Source organism: Magnolia sinica, chromosome 3 (genome assembly GCF_029962835.1).
Source record: "Magnolia sinica isolate HGM2019 chromosome 3, MsV1, whole genome shotgun sequence".
Lineage (NCBI taxonomy): Eukaryota > Viridiplantae > Streptophyta > Magnoliopsida > Magnoliales > Magnoliaceae > Magnolia > Magnolia sinica.
Genome location: NC_080575.1, coordinates 2,470,677 through 2,490,613, shown reverse-complemented (window position 1 = coordinate 2,490,613; position 19,937 = coordinate 2,470,677). Strand labels below are relative to the sequence as shown.

At 40.9% G+C, this 19,937-nt stretch overlaps 1 protein-coding gene across 2 annotated transcripts; it reads left to right on the top strand.

The window, feature by feature from the left end:
- Positions 1 to 1,847: 1,847 nt before the first annotated feature.
- On the top strand, positions 1,848 to 19,428 carry LOC131239271 (uncharacterized). Of its 2 annotated transcripts, none has more exons than XR_009168114.1 (5): positions 1,848 to 1,993; positions 6,148 to 7,004; positions 7,724 to 7,882; positions 18,513 to 18,768; positions 19,173 to 19,428. XR_009168114.1 is itself a non-coding variant. In XM_058236887.1 (5 exons), exons 2-5 carry the CDS (start codon positions 6,153 to 6,155, stop codon positions 11,615 to 11,617), a joined length of 1,398 nt encoding a protein of 465 aa, XP_058092870.1. In that variant the 5' UTR covers positions 1,849 to 1,993; positions 6,148 to 6,152; the 3' UTR covers positions 11,618 to 11,742. The 2 variants fall into 2 exon arrangements, 1 of the variants encoding a protein (XP_058092870.1); XM_058236887.1 differs by lacking the exons at positions 18,513 to 18,768; positions 19,173 to 19,428 and adding exons at positions 10,000 to 10,254; positions 11,486 to 11,742 and having other exon boundaries at positions 1,849 to 1,993.
- Positions 19,429 to 19,937: the final 509 nt, after the last annotated feature.

The window sequence follows — 19,937 nt, the reverse complement described above, 5'->3', positions numbered from 1 at the left end:
CATTGGGCGCAAATCCTAAAGATTAATTAAACTAAAATTTACTATTTATAATAAAAAATGGAATCAGGGAAACAACAGTTGCAAATCTGGCTTACGCAACCCAGCGTAGCGGGTTGAGTGACTAAAGTAGCTCGTTCTACCCCGAAATCATATATTTTACGCCCTAACTCATTCCATATTGTGAGATACACCCGATCTAAAAATTGACGGTTTGGATTACTTTTGTTGTCGATCGGGCCTTCTCTGATCCATCTTGGCCATAAAAATGTCTGTGACCCGCTTTACATCAATCACATACTCTTTACACCAATCACGTACTCTAAAAGAAGGGAAAACACAAATATAAGATTGATTCAAAACTTCTGCGTCCTTAATAAATTTTCAATGGTAAGTGTTACTTACTTAAGTTTTAGGTTTGCTTCATATCTTTAACTCATGATATATAATGAGATTAAAAAATAGATAAACAACGTGAATAAAAAACATATATTATTGTGGGCAAGGAAAGCTTTGTAACTACTAGTTGGCTGTTGCTGGGGTCACCGGCCAAAATGCGTCTATAGTAGGAAAGCAGGTAGTTGTCGACATCGACATGGACGCAGCTTCTATGAATCCTAGGTCACGGAGAGCTTTGTAACCTACTAGTTGGCTGGTGCTGGGGTCACCGGCCAAACTGCGTCTATAGTAGGCAAGGTAGTTGTCGACATCGACGTGGACGCATTTTCTATGGATCCCAGTTCCACCAAAATCGGTCGATCTTAAAATGTGGGGCCATTGTGAAGTATGTGTCTTATATCTACGCCGTCCATATGTTTCTCCATATCATTTTCAGGACATGTGCTAAAAAATTCAGCAGATTCCGTTCTCAAGTGGACCACACCAAAGGAAAGAATGGTGATTGAGCACTCACCATTAAAAACTTCATGGGGCTTGAGAACGTCAAAAATAAGAAACCAACAAATAATAGTTTGATCCAAAACTTTTATGGCTCATAAAAAGTTTTTAATGGTCCATCACCACTGCTTCCTGTGGTCTGGTCCACCTTATATTTGGATATCTGCATTTTTTTATTTTTTTTTATTGCTCATTCCTTAAATGATCAGGAGAAACGTACGGGCGGAGTGGATACAAGACACATACATCAAGGTAGGCCCCACAGTCAAGGATCCACGTAGCTCGGACATAGACTAACATGTTAGAAGCAAAGAACTTTGATACACTGGCCAAGTGTGATGGATGAAACGCAGGCACTTAGAAATTGCTAATGTAGCATGCATGTATTTCAAAGTAAACTGTCCAAACCATAAATCACAGTTTAAATTTATTATGAACCAAACACCATGACTTATTTGATTATCTAACCCTTGGATTAGTGGACATTTATTGGACGGCCCAGAATGAAAAATATCGGGTGGTCTTCTTTCAGCAAATAAGTATCCACGGATCAGAGGTTCGGATTCTTCAATATGATTTTGGGATCGACGTTCTAATTCGAGTTAATATATAGTGGCTGCGTATCAAGAGTCATACTCTGTAAGAGCATCAAATAACTCCCTAATTAATAAATTGTGGTGGCTAATGGCTATTTGGCACTCTACACCATCCAAATCCCTGACACGTATCTCAATGGAGCGTAGCCCAAAAATTACACCCTCTGGTTTTTTTACCATTTGAATTTTGACCATTCACTTTTTACTTCTAATCGTCCATTCAATGTATGGTGAGGATTGCTTGATCGATGCTAATTTTAGAGAAGATTTTCCATCCATAGTATGGTCCCTGATTTGGATGGTCTGGATAGCTGTACACGAGTGCCACATGCGAGAAGGATGAGTCACCACCATTTAGGAAAATGCTTGATGAACTCTCATCAGCAATTGCGTGCCGAGCACTGCGCGCGCTATAAAAATAACTCGCAGGGTCTGAGAACGGAGAAATTCATGTAGAAGAAGAGAGAGATTCTACTGTCTGACGAAGAACCCCACGAAAGGAGGTATGACGATCGCTCATTTCCTTATTTTAATTATAAAAAAATATTTGTTTTTATTTAAAACGTGTTTAGCAATTTTTATTTTTATTTTTTTCATCTTCTTTTGCCATTTCTCTTTATTTATTTATATAGTTGTGGAATTTTTTTTATTTTTTTATTTTTGGAATGGATTTGGGATTTTCTGTAATTCTTTTGTAGAATCAATGGATTTTAAGGGGACCCATTTTTTTTCTTTTTTCTTTTTTGATATACACTTGCTAGTTTTTAGTCAGTGATTTTTAACGGTTGATACGCAGACACTCTGAAACTGTCCACGTGGCACACTTCAAAATCAATTGAACCGTTCCTGTTTCAAGTTCCACTGTAGATAGGCTATAACTCAAAACGCAGATTTGTTGGACAATCCCAACATCCGATTAATAGCATTTGTTTGCTGAATTTAAACCCTTCCATAATTCTCATCTCGATTGTCCATTGAAATCTCACTAGCCAGCCAGTTAGGAAATCAAGTCGATTTCACTTTCGTTTTACGAACAATCTGAACTGGGATGCACGATTTATACTGTTTAGATTTTCCTTATCTGGGGGCCATGTTGGCTCTACGGATACCTCAATCCAAACCGTCCAATTTGTGGACGTTGATTGTGTGGCTGTTGTGCAGCTTCACCTGTAAACGTTCGATGATGCCAGCAAACAGAACCACAAAAGAAAAGATCCAAATCAAAAAAACCAAACCAAACATAGGAGACAGGAGGCACAGAGATTTACGTAACAGTTTGGCAATATGCCAAACTACACTGCTTTGCAAGAAGCCTAGAGAAACTAGGCTTCACAGCCATATATATATATATATATATATATATATATATAGAGAGAGAGAGAGAGAGAGAGAGAGAGAGAGAGAGAGAGAGAGAGAGAGAGTACCACAATTGTGGTGACCCCAACATGACATAGCTACATGGTGTCGGGACTCTATGGGATCCACCTCATAGAAAACGGATGAAAATCTTCAAAAAGAAAGAAAGAAAAATTTTAAAAAAGCAGACGAATGGCTTAGATAAAACACATACATCACGGTGAGCCCCACAGAGTCTATACATCATGTAGCTACACGGTATTGGGGTCACCACGCAATCCGCGTCCTCAAATTCTGGGCATTGCTGTCAACATAGCTAATCCAAAATTTTTGAATGGATGATTCTATCCATCTACTTTGTGGGCACTTGCTTTCTGATTCAAATGCTCTTGATGTTACTGAACGAATAAGTCTCCCATTCAGTGTGTTACTTTGGGTTAGGCCACATCTAAAGTGGGGCCTATAATTCAGAAAGTTTAAATTGAAGAACATGCATGCTTATTGTACAGTGGGTGTATGCATGGGCATGATATTCTGTAACACTTTTGTTAAATTAATCGATTTTGAGGACCCATCTGCAATTTTTATTTTTTTATCTTTACTTTAAATTAGTGTAACTTTCATATTCAAGAAACTAGGCTTGGTTGGTTTTAAATAGTTGTTTAGGGGTGCGGGTAGCCCGGACACAAAAACCATTACAACTCGCCCTGATTCATTCCATTCCAATCTTTTTTCATATGGTGACTCTTTTTCATTACCCACTAAAACTAAGACAACTTGGCCGGGTTGACTAGTTCTTGGGTGATATTTAGAACCATGATTTATATCGTTTAAAAATAAAAACAAAAATCTTATCTTGTATCTGGTGGTTGGTATTTGTGTAGAACTTAGGTTCTGTTTTCTCATTTGTTAATTTACTCTGATGTGTTCTACAACAGTCAAAGATGGAAATGCTTGATTTGGTGTCTTTTAGAGAACATAGTAGATGATTATATAATGAATTAGTTTTCCTTGGTTTGAAAAATCATCTGATGCAAGTTGATATCGTTTGAGTCGTATCAGTTTCAGTCTCCACCGAAATGAGTCACCACGCCAATATAGGACCGTGTAAGACCGAATTGGATAGAGTCAGGGTGTGTCGTACCAGTTACAGCCCCCATTGCAGGTTGCACTTCCACACTGTTACTTAAATCCATGGTTTGTAATTGAAGTAATTTGTAGAAAATCAAAAACCAATGTTTGAAGTTTATATCCATCTTCTTAAGTATACAAAATCTGTTGGTTATGATTTTTTGCTTTAATTAGTTTTTTAAGTTTCTGCATCCAATTAATCGATAACCATGTTCGTGAAAATGGATTTAATTTCGGGAGTGCTTGGAAAAAAGAGTGAAAATGATAATTGCTCCCTTTTCAAATGGTGCCGCTTAGCTTGAAAGCAGTGCTTTGTTACAGAAGCTAATCCCATTCTGCATCGATTGTAATGAAGAAAGCCCATCGAATTGTCTCCAATTGGCAAGGGAGCTCGTTTCATCAAATAGAAGAAACAAGCACAATGGTGATTTCGCTCAATGCAATTCTAGTAACAGCCAAACACATGCTTAGTCCTTCATCTCTATATTGAGCCCAATTGCATGGGGATCTTGTGCTACTTTCTTCAGTACAGAACTACTCTGATTTTCATGTTTCTATACACCTCATCCAAATGTAAATTCAAAGGGGGGGGGGCGGGGGGGGGTTTGTCTTTAATCTGGTGGACTACAGCGTCATATGGGCCTTGCCTCAATACTAGGGGTGCACACGGGTCGGTTCGATCCATTTTTGGGGTGAAACCGGAACCAAACTGTTCCTAACGGTTCTGCAAATATTGGAACCAAAACCGGACCGTTAGCATCCTAGAACCGAACCGAAACCGGACCGTGAAGAACGGTTCGGTCCCGGATCGGATCCACGGTTCTAGGCTTTTAAAAATCCAGGATAATATAGACTGTCCAGTAGCTTGCCCAATTGTCATTATCCATAATTTGGACGGTCTGGATAGCTCTGCATAAGTGCTGCATTTGAGAGAGAAGAGTCATTACCGGTTTTTAAGTTGTATGAAACTCACATAGAAAGTGGCAAGATCGCGAGACGCGAGGCTTCTGCCAGTTGCCAGCTGCCGCTCATAGGCTTCTTTTCTCGTCAGACTTGTCTACAATGATAGTTCGTCACTGCTTTTTTAAGTTGTGGTGTCTCATCCACCGTATATGTGGCTTGGATGTATTAATGATCCATACTGTCAAAATGCAGGGACCTTTCTGTATGAAGTGTAATGTTTCAATCACTCTAATATAACTATCATAACCGAACATTTTATAGCTCCAAATGGATGGTGAAAAATAACTGATCAGAGTTCCACGTTCACATAGTGAAATCAGAAGTTAAAATTTTTTAACTGTCGTCCATTTCGAACAATGCAATACTCGATATGGGGGCAATGATTTGGACGGTTTGGATCGCCATACATGGATGACAGGCGTGATATGGATGAGGCACCACAGCTTTAAAAATACAGGTGTTAAACTATCCTTTAGCGAGAAAAACTTTGATACTCTGGCGGAGAATGATGGATAATACATAAGTACTTAGAAAATGCATTCTAAATATTTGCAGAACCGGATCGGTTCTACGGTTCGGATCAACGGTTCGGTTCGGTTCTACAGGACCCTAAACTGGAACCGATCTGTAACCAACGGTTTTCAAAATTTGGAAACTGGAACCGGACTGTTAGCACCCTGGAACCGGACCGATCCAACAGTTCCGGTCCAATTACACGGTTCCAATGGATAAATGTGCACCCCTACTCAATACCTCCCCTAGAAGATGACCATAGCCATTTGACCAAAATTGATACTTGCCAGTCTATAATCAAGAATGCAGAATTTAATGGGACCATATAGGATAGTTAAGCTAAGATCATCCAATGGCTGATAATTTTTGGAGCACCACCCTCCAACCATGCCACATGCCATATGGACGATTTTGATCACCATGCGTCTCACATGTAAGGTTTCTTGGGCTGAGCTTATGTTCATCCAAACATTGTATATTTCTCTCTTCAGAGTAAGCTTTTCTTTTTCTTTTTTTTTTTTCCTTCTAAAATGTAATTAGGGATGTTGCACTGTCTCAAAAAGAGGTGCAATTGATTTCTTTGACAATATGTTTGTTTTTTTCACTAGTCTGTACTCTTTTAGTTAGAGATGGATACTCTTTATAGTGTTCACATTCATATATAATTCTTTCTTCTTCTTTTTCTCATTTGTAGCAAAAATGAAATACTGTTCTCAATGGTGGATGCTATCATTGGCAATTCTACTTTTGACCATATCCGTTCATGCCTCGCAAGCTCTTCTAAGAAATGAAAATGGGGTGAAAACTGCCGTCTTCTTATCCCCTGCATTTGTGCTAGGACCGGGATCTGTGGAGGACAAATTCTACTACAATGTCGACTTCCCAAGAGGCCACATTGCTGTCAAGGACTTCAATGCTGAAGTAGTTGATGAGGCGGGGAATCCTATCCCACTTCATGAGACTTATCTCCACCATTGGGTCATGTTTAAATACTATAGTCGCACTTCTGCTGTGGATCTGGATATCGCCAGTGGTCAGGAGCTTCACCTGTCTAAGTTTATTTTTGCAAGGAATGCCGGAGTTTGCCAGGGAACTATGCTTGGGCAGTACTATGGCCTTGGGTCGGAAACACGCCGGACTTCCACGTTCGTGCCAGACCCTTATGGTATAGAGGTCGGTAATCCTGCCGAAATTCCAAATGGGTATGAGGAGAGGTGGTTTCTGAATGTCCATGCAATCGATACGCGGGGTGTGGTTGATCGGATGGGGTGCACGGAGTGCAGGTGCAATCTTTATAATGTGACGGAGGATTCATACGGCAGGCCTTTGAGAAAGGATTACACCGGCGGTCTTAGTTGTTGCTATGATCAGGCACAGTGTAGGGTGAGAGAAGGCATTGATCATGTGAAGAGAAAGCTCTACTTGAGATACACGGTTAAGTGGGTTGACTGGGATGACAGCATCGTGCCTGTCAAGATATACATATTCGATGTCACAGATTCTGGGAAGAGGGAAAATTCAACCAAAGAAAATGCTCTAATCGGTTGCCGGGTATATCTTTCTTTCCTACCACTACCTGTGACCATAGCCATCCAAATCCTACACTCTTAATTAAGACAAGCCATGTGTGTATGATCCACACCATTCATCAGGCAGGCCCACCTTGTACATGCTTTGTCCCCAGAACCAGGCCCATCTCATTATCAAATGGGCTACACAAATGTCAAATTGTCAATACTTTTGTAGTAGCCCTTTTCTTCCACATGTGGTATGGCTGGTGGCCAAACTGGCCTCATTTTCACACTGAACGTTCGGGTGGGACCAGCCACCTGATGAGTGGCCCAAGTCTCATTCAAACATGGGCTGGGAGAGGTGGAATTCCAAATCCTGCTCTTGTGAATGGCCTTCACATAGATAGAGAGGCTTTTTATAATGAACAATGCATGCAAACCTCGCTCTTTGCATTATAACTGTTCAGTACCCTTCTTTTGAAACTCGGATGCAACTCGGGAATCAATAATTTGATTTTGAGTTCAGCTTGGATTCCTTGGAAAGAACTCTCGATTTTGTAAAATTTTACAGAGGTCGATTTATATTAGCTGCTATTTGGACATGATATGGAGAGCAAAGCCAAGCTAAGCTAACTTGCTTGAGTTTTGAATCGATCAGCTAGCTTCTGAATGCTGCACCATGACACAAAATTCATACAGTTTGGTTTCTGAAATTTCTTTTTTGATGTGCCATTGACAGTAATTGATTGCCTGAACCAGGTTGAATACAACGTTGAGCCATGTGGTGCTGCAGGCATGGACAAAGGCCTTTGTGTAGATACCAAAAAGACAAATGTGGTTATGCCTCGTGGGGGCAATATTATCTACGGGGTGGCCCATCAGCATTGGGGTGGAATTGGCGGTACTGTTTATGGACAGGTGCTGAAAAAAAAAGAAAAAGATCTTTTTCCTTGTTTATGATCCATCACAATCATTTATTTTCTTCTCCTTTTCGTGGTCTTGGTAATAAATCAATGTTTAAAACCAGAACAGACTTTGTCAAGCCAGTTTTTTATCATCTTAAATGGGCTAGAGTGGATCTGACCAGTTGGATGGAGCCATTCAAAAAGTCCTATCTGGATTTTAAAACATTGGAATTGAATGAAGAAACCTAACATGAATCTGCAACCCAAGAGATGACCACATGCATCTTCCTGCTCTTCGTTTTTTGTTTTGTCTCTAAGGCCATGTCTAGATAGTTGAGTTAAACTGCAATAATTAGATTGCTAATGCGGCAATGACCAAACTGCTGCTGCTCTTCTTAGCGTCCATATTGAGAGACTAGGCTCCAAATTGCGCTTACCTTACTTCCAATTTGGATTTAAAAAGGAATCTAACTGCAGTTTGAGGGATACTTCCTCACTATGAATACCAATAAAGGTAACTAAAATTTGGTCATTTCCTCTATCCTTAAACCAATTATGGAAATTCAATTCCATAATGCAACCAAACACTGCATGAAGAAGCACATTCACAATTGAACGATTGAGTCCCAAGCCGCGTATCCAACTTTGGGCTAATGTATCTTCCCTAGTCCAGACTAGTTGCATTAGTCTTTCATTTTGGAACATGGTTTTAAGACTCGGTCAAGTCCTATCTGACTAGGCTGAGTTGACTCAGATCTGGTACTGCCCAATTCGGTCCCTGCGCCCCAGGCGCAGGTGAGTCACGAGACTCACAACTCAACTCGAGACTGAACGAGTCAATTCAAATCTAAAAACCATGTTTTGGATGCTACTGGGGCTATCTAATTTTACGATTCTCACATTCTCTGAGAACTTGAATTGCTATTTTTCTGCTCCGTGTTAACGTTTGTGCTTTTACTATTGCCCTTGTCTCCTGCCACTTCTAGTGGATCTCAACAGCCCAGCAGGCACTAAGTTTCCTAGATATCCCTGACACATCTCCTCATCTCCTACTTGAATGTCCTTTGTAGTCATGGCTATCCATCTTCATGAGGTTTGCAAGCGTGCATGTGTGCCTGCATAGCCCTGTCCATCTACACACCAGCACACTTGCCAATAAGAGTTATATGATACTCAGGCAGCGTCGGACACTTGATACTCAGGCACTCAGATACTGTATACTTGGCATGCATTAACTCAAGTTAAACCGACTAAATTGTGGGCCATTGCTAAGTCAGTCCCAAAATGAGATTGGTTGAACTATCCTAGTGTCTCATTCGTGGACACTTGTTTGTTGAAATAAGGCCATTGGATATTTTTCATTTTTAACCATCTAATAAATGTCCATGAATCCAGTGGCTCAGATAAATAAGCATAATTTTCAGGACCTGATACATCCAAACTGGGAACCATGATTTGGACAGTTTAATTTGACTTGGTTGTACACCATGTATGGAATTTCTAAATAAATTATAAAGTGCATCTGTATCATCCATTGAACCCTGCCAAAGCATCAGAATTTTTCTCCTTGCAAAAGTAGTACACGTGCAAGATCGATGCACCAATCGAGTTGGCCCCAATGTACAAAACGAATGGATGGTTAGAAAAAAATGATTTATCCCACTGTTGACTTGACCTGATTAATGACCTGGAACGTCTACACAGCGATGACCAACTAATAGACCGACCTTGCACACATGCACAAGCAACTTGGCATGTATGCTGAAGTGTAGGTGGGCGTGGGCCGCGTGGCTATTGTAAATGCCTATCAGGGTGTGGATTAGCAGACCTCCCATCTGCAATATGATATGGATGCATACCTGAACTAAGCTGGAAGAATCAGTGTCTGTACATTCAGAGTGCTTGAATATTATCTATAATGCAAGTTGGATAGGAAATGGAGGTAAAACAGGTTTCTCCATTCACTGAGGAAAACCTTCTGAGCTATGACCCAAGATATTATTCTCCTCTTTTGATTTTCACTTCGTATTTTTTAGCTAGTTGTATTCTGTGTAAGAAATGTTTGGAGAGTCCTATCTCGAATGAGTTAACTGGCTTTTGTTTTCACATGTTTTGCATGAACTGAATCAGGATGGCCGAGTTATATGCTCTTCAATACCAATCTATGGAAACGGGAAAGAAGCAGGGAATGAGGATGGCTACATTGTTGGGATGTCCACTTGCTATCCTAAGCCAGGGTCTGTTAAAATTGCAGATGGCGAGGTTTTGACTTTCGAATCGAATTATAGCAGCACCCAAATGCATACTGGAGTCATGGGCCTCTTCTACCTCTTGGTAGCAGATCCGCCACGCAAGAACGTCTTATCCTTGCGCTTTCCAGCTCATGTAAGACTTCAATCTCCTCTACATCTCTTGATGGTTACATGATCTTTTCCTCTTTCGATCTTGGGTTCATGTTTTACACTGCATTTAGATGCTTTTCAATCAAGCAGAAATGACCCAAGTGAGGCTGGCCCCACTCCAGTTATAATGATGGACTAACCCCCAAATAGCCATTCAGATCGTTTCTCTTCCAACTGGAAATGCATGGAATTGCTATTGGGGGTTGGTCGCCATTTTGAACTTAAATGGACTCATGTCCATTTTACACATTTCCTCAATATTTGACTGATTTATTCGAATGCGGTCCAACCGAGAATACAAGAAAACCCTTCCATGGTTTAACTGGATAGAGATAAGACTACGCATTTTTCTGGTCATTATGTTGGCCACACATGTATGTTGCATGTAGACTGCCAGGTCAATTATATTCTTCATACACAGCCGACATGATGACCCGAATGACCTGATTTTTGGGCTATACCACATGGTGGGGTACACTAGATGAATGTCCTCTATCTCTAAACTGGAATTCAGATAGACTTAAGAGGTAGATGTGGATGGATGGATAGACAAATGAACTTTGACAAACCTTCACAGTTGGACAGATACATGATCTGAGGCTTTTGGTGCATGATCCATCTACTGTGATTGTCATCATATCAATGATCTGGATCACTGAACCTTGGGCCTCACTTGTACAAACTGGCAAACTGAATGGATACTGTTCAGACATCCAGCTTGGTAACTCTTCGATACATAAGCAAGCAATATAGTTAGATACTGGCCTTGGAGTTAGGTGGCCCCACACTCACCCATCCCACTCAACACACATGCCAATCTTTCAAGTGTGTGGGAAAACTGATCCGTGCATAAGGTGGCCTCACAGTGAAGATGACCATACATATAAACTGGGCCACTGCGACTCATCAAGCAGACCATGTGTGCACTAAACATGAACTTGTAGCAAATTTTTCTTTAAAGTGTCCACTCTTTTTGTAGACCAGTTTCCACCTGATGAGTTGACTTGTCTGATTGATCATCCTCAAAGTCGGGGCCACCTTATGCACCGCTCAGATGCCTCGCACACTTGCAACGTTGGCACCTGCCCTGCATGAAGAGGTGCTGCGAGCAGAGTAGGCAGGTGTCAGACCAGCAAACTGCACTAGCCTTTCAGCAAACATGACAAGCTGACTCTAAAAACCCCAACTCACCATCTGAGTCTGTTTGTATGCAGGATAGCATAGAGTTCTCTAAGTATACATGGGCAGTGGTTTTTGCGGGCATGATGCTTGCTCTGGTGATTGCTGCTGTTAGCTATCGAAGAAGAACAAATGAGAAAGACGGAGGCTACCAGCCCATAGTGTAATGTAATATCGTTTCATGTAGTCTGATACAACTACCTCTACAGACACGAGAGCAAGGCCTTTATTTAGCTTTGTAAGATGGCATGCAGCAGATAGCAATAAAGGGTACTCTGTTTTGCTTTCTTCATAGACTTGCTTGTGGTGGGTTCTTTCATTAGGTGGTCCTGTTTTGATCCAGCTCGATGGCCCATTTTTGTGTAATTTGATCACAACTGTTGTCCCCAGGCTTTCCCTATCCAGATTTACGCAGACCCAATTCGGAGGTGTCCAAGCTAAATCAAGCTTGGGCCGGCCTGCCTGATCAAAGGACCAATATTGTTTTAGGTCTGGCCTGTTTGATGGGTGGACCAGTGTTCACCTGCCAGAGCTTGCCCATAGTGCAGCTAAATGATTTGAGGTCCAGCTCGTTCACAAATGCCAGAATGGCATGGAGATGTCTTATAATGCATGGAGATGTGCTTGAATTCTGGAATGTATACAAGCATGGAGATGTCTTATAATGCCATAGTCGAGAGATTGTGGGGCTGTTTGAGTAGGTGAAAACCCCCAGAAAAGTAATTGGTACTTCTTCCTGTTCAAGGGGGGGAAAAAAGTACGCATGAAAATGGATTTTCATTTCCAAGGTTTTCTTTCAAAGAATGTATTGAATGTCGACTTTCATGACTATGACAAGTAACTTCTATTATTTGATCATTGACCTTGTAACATTTCCATAGAGAACAACACGCCATTCCGTCGAAATCTGCAGTTATCCATTTACAATGGATCTTTACTTGTTCTCAGCACTGAATCAGGTCCTGGCATCCCAAATCTGTAGAGAAAAGAGAGGAATATCTCTTTCCTAGTTTTGCATGCCCTGGATCAGGTCCTGGCATCCCAATTGATGGATCTTTACTTGTTCGCAGCACTTTTTCATTGCAGGCCACAATAGAATGGTTAAGATCATCTAATCAGATAATTTGCCAACATGGTCCGTCTACAGCTAAAGAATCTTCTTGATGATATAGGCACCAAATAAGAAAATTGGTTTTTTACTGGGAATTCCTCTTTCTAATGGGAGAATCCTAAAACAAGGGCATAGAAGTGTTCCTCCTTTCAGACCAAAGAAACCCAAAATGTAGATATGGATATTGAACGTAAATTCTGCAGGAAATGGGAAACATGGACATGAGAATGACCACATCTGTTTGGTTTGGTTGGAGATTTTAAGCAGTGAAACGTGACAGTTTTCATTTTTCTCATGCATTTTGCAGTCAGACATCATAAAACTAAACAAAAAATAATAACAATGATACTAGCATGCAAGAGTACATGGAACCTTGCGGATTGAGTCAACTCGGACTCGGTCAAGTCCATTCTGATTCAACATTGCAAGCTAGTAGAGCAAATGGGCCCCACTCGGACGAATCATCCATGAGTCTAGCAAGTCACATCTCGACTCAGGACTGAACGAGTCAGCCCCAGGCATCAAGTAAAAAAAAAAAAATGTGCACAAACCATTTCGGAATGATTCAGCCTCCACGTCTATGCATAGCCAACAAATCTATTGAAAGCAAAATTCAAGTGAAGATCTGTGAACCAAGTAAACCCCATTTTGTGGGTTTGTGATTGTTTATCTTTTTTATGGTAACAAAAAGGATAAATAACAGCAATAACTCAAGAACGTACAACAAAGAAACACAAATATTTCCTGAACTAGGAATACTGTAGATGTTGTCCCATGCAAAGTTGATAAGAAAATCATGTAATGGTAGCAAGAACCAGATTGGTCCAAACCCGTTTGAAGGGGCTACTGTTCCGCCGGGTTGCCTGATCTTCGGCTCTTCTTTTCCTCAACGCCTGACTGAGAGAATCTGTTCCGAAGGACTTCAAGAACCTCCTCCATTTTCACGTCTTTAACAGCAAGTAGTACCATGACATGATAAAGCACACCTGCCATCTCCGAAGCTGTCCGGGACCTATCTTCCTTGTCTTCCAAAGTCTGTCATAATTCATTTGCCTCTTCCCTGGATAAGAAGGTTTCAAGATTCAAAGGTGGGGCTCTTAATTAAGCAGCACATTTTCTAAAGGCAGGGTAAGAGGGTCTTCTGAGATGCGCCAGTCCATGCAAGTGAAACCCATGGGCGATGTTTAGGTGAGCCTGGCTGTGCATCTGATGGGTCCCACATGGATTGGGGGTTCCCTCCAAATTCCCAGTTTCAATGATACCATCTCTTTGTTCAATGGCCTAAAATAGATGGTTAAGATTTTATATATATATATAGAGTCCCGGTCTCCTGCGAACCGTCCCGCAGGATACTTGGTGCGGTCCAATTCTCACCGCAAGAGACAGGAACGCGTTAACTACTCCCCCTGCCATACGGATTAGCTACTCCCCCAGCCACAACCCCGTGGCTGGTGGTCGGTGCTATATGGGCCCCACCATGATGTATGTTCTTAATCTATTATGTTCATCCATTTTTATAGATCATTTTAGGTCTTGATCCCAAAATTTGTAAGAATATAAATCTCAGGTGGACCACACCACAGGAAAACAATAGTGATTGGATATCCACCATTAAAATCCTCCTAAGGCCCACTGTACTGTTTATTTGACATTTAATCTGTTGATTAGGTCATAAAAACCAAGATGAAGGGAAAAAAACGAAGATCAGCTTGATCCAGAACTTCTATGGCCCCCAAAAAGTTTTTAATGGTCAAAGTTCATTCAACACTATTTCCTTAATGTGGTCCACTTGAGATTGGCATATACCTCAGTTTTGATCTCATGCTAAAAAATGATCTAAATAAATATATGGACGGCATGGATGAAACACATAGATCATGGTGGGCCCACAGAGCACTGACCATCAGCCATTGGCCGGTGTCTGGGAGAGTTGTCAATCCGTCTCCGCAAGAGACCCTTGAGCGGCCGCGGATTGGCTACTGACATGTTGAGTAGCAGACTGTTACTGAATTTGTGGCCCACTTTAATATATGTTTTGTATCAATCCCGTACATCCATATGGAGAGATCATTTTAGTGTGAAATTCAAAGAATGAGTTACATCCAAAGCTCCAGTGGACCCCACTAGATAAAACAGTGGGGAGAGTGATGCCACCCTTAAAAACTTCTAAAGGCCACAAAAAGTTTTCGATAAAGCTTCATTTATATTTTCCCTTCTTTAAAAATGGATGAACGGAATAGATGAAACACATACATCATAGTGGGGCCCATAGAGCACCGACCACCAGCCACGCCAATATGTACCAGGAAATCACATGGCGTACCGAGTAACAAAGTTAGGCCCACGGTGAATGTATGCGGTCTATCTACGTCGTCCATCCGTTTTTCCAACTAATTTAAAGGGTTGAGCCCAAAATTGATGCATATCCAAAGATCAAGTGGATCACACCACTGGAAATAGTGGGGATAATGATTTCCACTGTTGAAACCTTTCTAGGCCCCAAAGTTATGTTTATTTTTCATCCAACTTGTTCATAAGATCATATAGACATGGATGATGGGAAAAAACAAATATAAAGTTGATCCAAAACTCCTGTGGCCCTCCAATTATTTTTCAACGGTAGACATTCAATTTAACTGTTTCCTGTGGTGTGGTCTATTTTAACATTGGATATACCTCATTTTTTTGTTCAAGTACTAAAATTATCTGTTAAAATGAATGGACGGAGTGGATAAAATAAATAAATCATGGTCGACCTCACAGAGTTTAGTCAGTACGACTAAGCGTATGAGTTACTCACCACGCAATCCGCGTCCTAACACCGGACCTCACTCTACGGAGGGGACGTCACCAAGTTCTGTGGACCTGATGTATGTGTTGTATCCACAACGTCCACCTATTTGGAGATACTATTTTAAGCCCTTATCTAGAGAATGAGACGGATCCAAAGCTTTAGTGGACCCCACCACAAAAAACGGGAAGATTGATGCCCACCGTTGAAAACTTTCTAAGGCCCACCATGATGTTTTTTCAAAATCCAACCTGTTCAAAAGTTAACAAAGACATTAAAAAAGGGAAAATATAAATATAGGCTTGATCGAAAACTTTTTGTGGCTTTTAGAAGTTTTTAACAGTGGCCTCTTCCCCACTGTTTTCTGTAGTGGGGTCCACTGGAGCTTTGGATGTGAGTCATTCTTTGAATTTCACCTTCAAATGATCTCTCCAGATGGATGGACGGCGTGGATATAAGACATATATCATGGTGGGGACACAAATTCAGTAGCAGTCTCCTTACTCAACTCGTCAGTAGCCAATCGGCGCCCAGCGCAGGGATTTTTTGCGGTGAGAACAGGATCGCACTAAGGTATCCTGCGGGATGGTTCGCAGGAGACCGGGACTCTATATATATATATATATAAAATTATAGATTCTTAAATATCTTATTATATAATACAATGCATTGAAAAAGGTTAGATGCTCGGAGTCCACGATCTTTCAATATGGAAGGTTTTAGGGGGTGCTTGGGAACTTCTTCTTCTTTTTTTTGAGAGGTAAAAGTGATTTGATTAAAAAAAGAGGGTTACAAAAAAAAAAAGAAAAAAAAAGAGGATCAGCCCGCTGAGAAAACGAGAAGGTTATCCTCCAACATGAAACAAATTACAACCCTTTATATTAACAGTGTAAGATGCCCACTGGATAACATATTGTTGCACCTTCTGAACTATTGCAGCTGCCGTGTTGGAAGCTCCGTCGAAACATCTCCCGTTTCTTTCTTTCCACACCGACCACCAAGCAGCCAAGAGGAACAATGGAAACTTCTCCTGTTTGTGGTGAAAAGTAGGTATGGAAATTGATTTCTATTTCCATAGCCCTGCTAAAAAAAAGTAGGTATGGATGTCCATAGAACTCTGTTTTGAGTCCTTGACCATTGATCATTTAACATTTCCATGGAGAATTACACTCCAAACCAACATGGTTAAAACCAGAACAGACTTTGTCGAGCTGGTTTTTTGTTATCTTAAATGGGCTAGAGTGGATCTGACCAGTTGGATGGAGCCATCCACAAAGTCCTATCTGGATTTTAAAACACTGGAATAGAATGAAGAAACCTAACATGAATCTTCAACCCATGAGATGAACACAAGCATCTTCCCACTCTTCGTTTTTTGTTTCATCCCTAAGGCCATGTCTGGATGGTTGAGTTAAATTGCAATAATTAGATTGCTAATGCAGCAATGACCAAACTGCTGCTGCTCTTCTTAGCATCCATATTGAGAGACTAGGCTCCGAGTTGCACTTACCTTACTTCCAATTTGGATTTAAAAAGGAATCTAACTGCAGTTTGAGGGATACTTCCTCACTATGAATACCAATAAAGGTAACTAAAATTTGGTCATTTCCTTTATCCTTAAACCAATTATGGAAATTCAAATCGATACTGCAACCAAACACTGCATGAAGAAGCACATTCACAATTGAACGATCAAGTCCCGAGCCGCTTATCCAACTTTGGGCTAATGTATCTTCCCTAGTCCAGAATAGTTGCATTAGTCTTTCATTTTGGAACATGGTTTTAAGACTCGGTCAAGTCCAATATGACTCGGCTGAGTTGACTCAGATCCAGTACTACCCAATTCGGTCCCTGCGCCCGTGAGTCTAGAGACTGAACGAGTCAATCCAAATATAAAAACCATGTTTTGGATGCTACTGGCGCTATCTAATTTTACGATTCTCACATTCTTTGAGAACTTGAATTGCTATTTTTCTGCTCCATGTTATTGTCTGTGCTTTTACTATTGCCCTTGCTTCCTGCCACTTCTTGTGAATCTCAACAGCTCAGCAGGCACCGAGTTTCCTAGATATCCCTGACTCATTTCCTCATCTCCTCCTTCAATGTCCTTTGCAGTCATGGCTATCCATCTTCACGAGGTTTGCAAGCGTGCATGTCTGCCTGCATAGCCCTGTCCATCTACACACCAGCACACTTTCCAATAAGAGTTATATGATATTCAGGCAGCGCCGGACACTTGATACTAAGGCACTCAGATACTGTACACTTGGCATGCATTAACTTAAGTTAAACCGACTAAATTGTGGGCCATCTCTAAGTCATAGTCACAAAATGAGATTGGTTGAACTATCCTAATGTCTCATTCGTGAACACTTGTTCGTTGAAATAAGACCATTGAATATTTTTCATTTTTAACCATCTAATAAATGTCCATGAATCTAGTGAGTCAGATAAATAAGCATAATTTTCAGGACCTGATACATCCAAACTGGGAACCATAATTTGGACAGTTTAATTTGACTTGGTTGTACACCATGCATGGAAATTCTAAATAAATTATAAAGTGCATCTGTATCATCCATTAAACCCTGCCAAAGCATCAGAGTTTTTCTCCTTGCAAATGTAGTACATGTGGAAGATCAATGCACCAGTCAAGTTGGCCCCAGTGTACAAAATGAATGGATGGTTAGAAAAAAAATGCTTTATCCCACTGTTTGACTTGACCTGATTAATGACCTGGAATGCCTACACAGTGATGACCGACTAATAGACCAACCTCGCACACGTGCACAATCAACTTGGCATGTATGCTGAAGTGTAGGTGGGCGTGGGCCACATGGCTATTGGATTAGCAGACTTCCCATCTTCAATATGATATGGATGCACACCTAAACTAAGCTGGAAGAATCTGTCTGTACAATCAGAGTACTTGAATATTATCTATAATGCAAGTTGGATAGGAAGTGCAGGTAAAACAGGTTTCTCCATTCACTGAGGAAAACCATGTTCTGAGATATGACCCAAGATATTGTTCTTCCCTTTTGATTTTCACTTTGTATTTTTTAGCAAGTCGTATTCTGTGTAAGAAATGTTTGGAGAGTCCTATCTCTAATGAGTTATCTGGCTTTTGTTTTCACATGTTTTGCATGAACTGAATCAGGATGGCCGAGTTATATGCTCTTCAATACCAATCTATGGAAACGGGAAAGAAGCAGGGAATGAGGATGGCTACATTGTCGGGATGTCCACTTGCTATCCTAAGCCAGGGTCTGTTAAAATTGCAGATGGCGAGGTTTTTGACTTTTGAATCGAATTATAGCAGCACCCAAATGCATACTGGAGTCATGGGCCTCTTCTACATCTTAGTAGCAGATCCGCCACGCAAGAACATCTTATCCTCGCGCTTTCCAGCTCAGGTAAGACTTCAATCTCCTCTACATCTCTTGATGGGTACCTGATCTTTTCCTCTTTCGATCCTGGGTTCATGTTTAGATGTTTTTCAATCAAGCAGAAATGACCCAAGTGAGGCTGGCCCCACTCCAGTGATAATGATGGACTAATCCCCAAATAGCCATTCGGATTGTTTCTCTTCCAATTGTAAATGCATGGAATTGCTATTGGGGGTTGGTTGCCATTTTGAATTTAAATGGACCCACGTCCATTTTACACATTTCCTCAATACTTGACTGATTTATTCATGAAGAGGTGCTGCGAGCAGAGTAGGCGGGTGTCGGACTAGCAGACTGCACTAGCCTTTCAGCAAACATGACAAGATGACTCCAAAAACCCCAACTTACCATCTGAGTCTGTTTGTATGCAGGATAGCATAGAGTTCTCTAAGTATACATGGGCAGTGGTTTTGTGGGCATGACGCTTGTTCTGGTGATTGCTGCTGTTAGCTATCGAAGAAGAACAAATGAGAAAGACGGAGGCTACCAGCCCATTGTGTAATGTAATATCGTTTCATGTAATATGATACAACTACCTCTACAGACACAAGTGCAAGGCCGTTATTTAGCTTTGTAAGATGGTATGCAGCAGATAGCAATAAAAGGTACTACGTTTTTCTTTCTTCATGGACTTGCTTGATGTGGGTTCTTTTATTAGGTTATCCTGTTTCAATCCAGCTCGATGGCCCCCTTCTTTTTTTTTTTTTTAAAGTAACGGAATTAGATTAAGGAAAAAAAAAAAAAGGATACAAAAGAAAGGGCTGCTGAGATAGCAGAACCAAGAGCCTACAAACCCAAAAATAAAAGGTTATGATCTTTGAGACCCATGACATAAACAACCCATTCAATGATCAGATTTTTAGCAAAAGAACCAACAGATTGAGCTGAACTCTGCACATTATTGAAACATCTATCATTACATTCCGTCCAAACAGCCCACCAGATGGCAAGAATAGCGATCCTCCAGATACAGGTGTTGGTTTTACCCAGATTAAAGCCATGCCAATTAGCCAACATAGAAGAGGTGGAGTTCGGAATACATCCGCTGATATTGAAACGGGCAAAGAAATCCCTCCAGATTTGGGATATGAAAGGGCAGAGAACAAGGAGATGATCCACTGATTCCTCATTCTTCA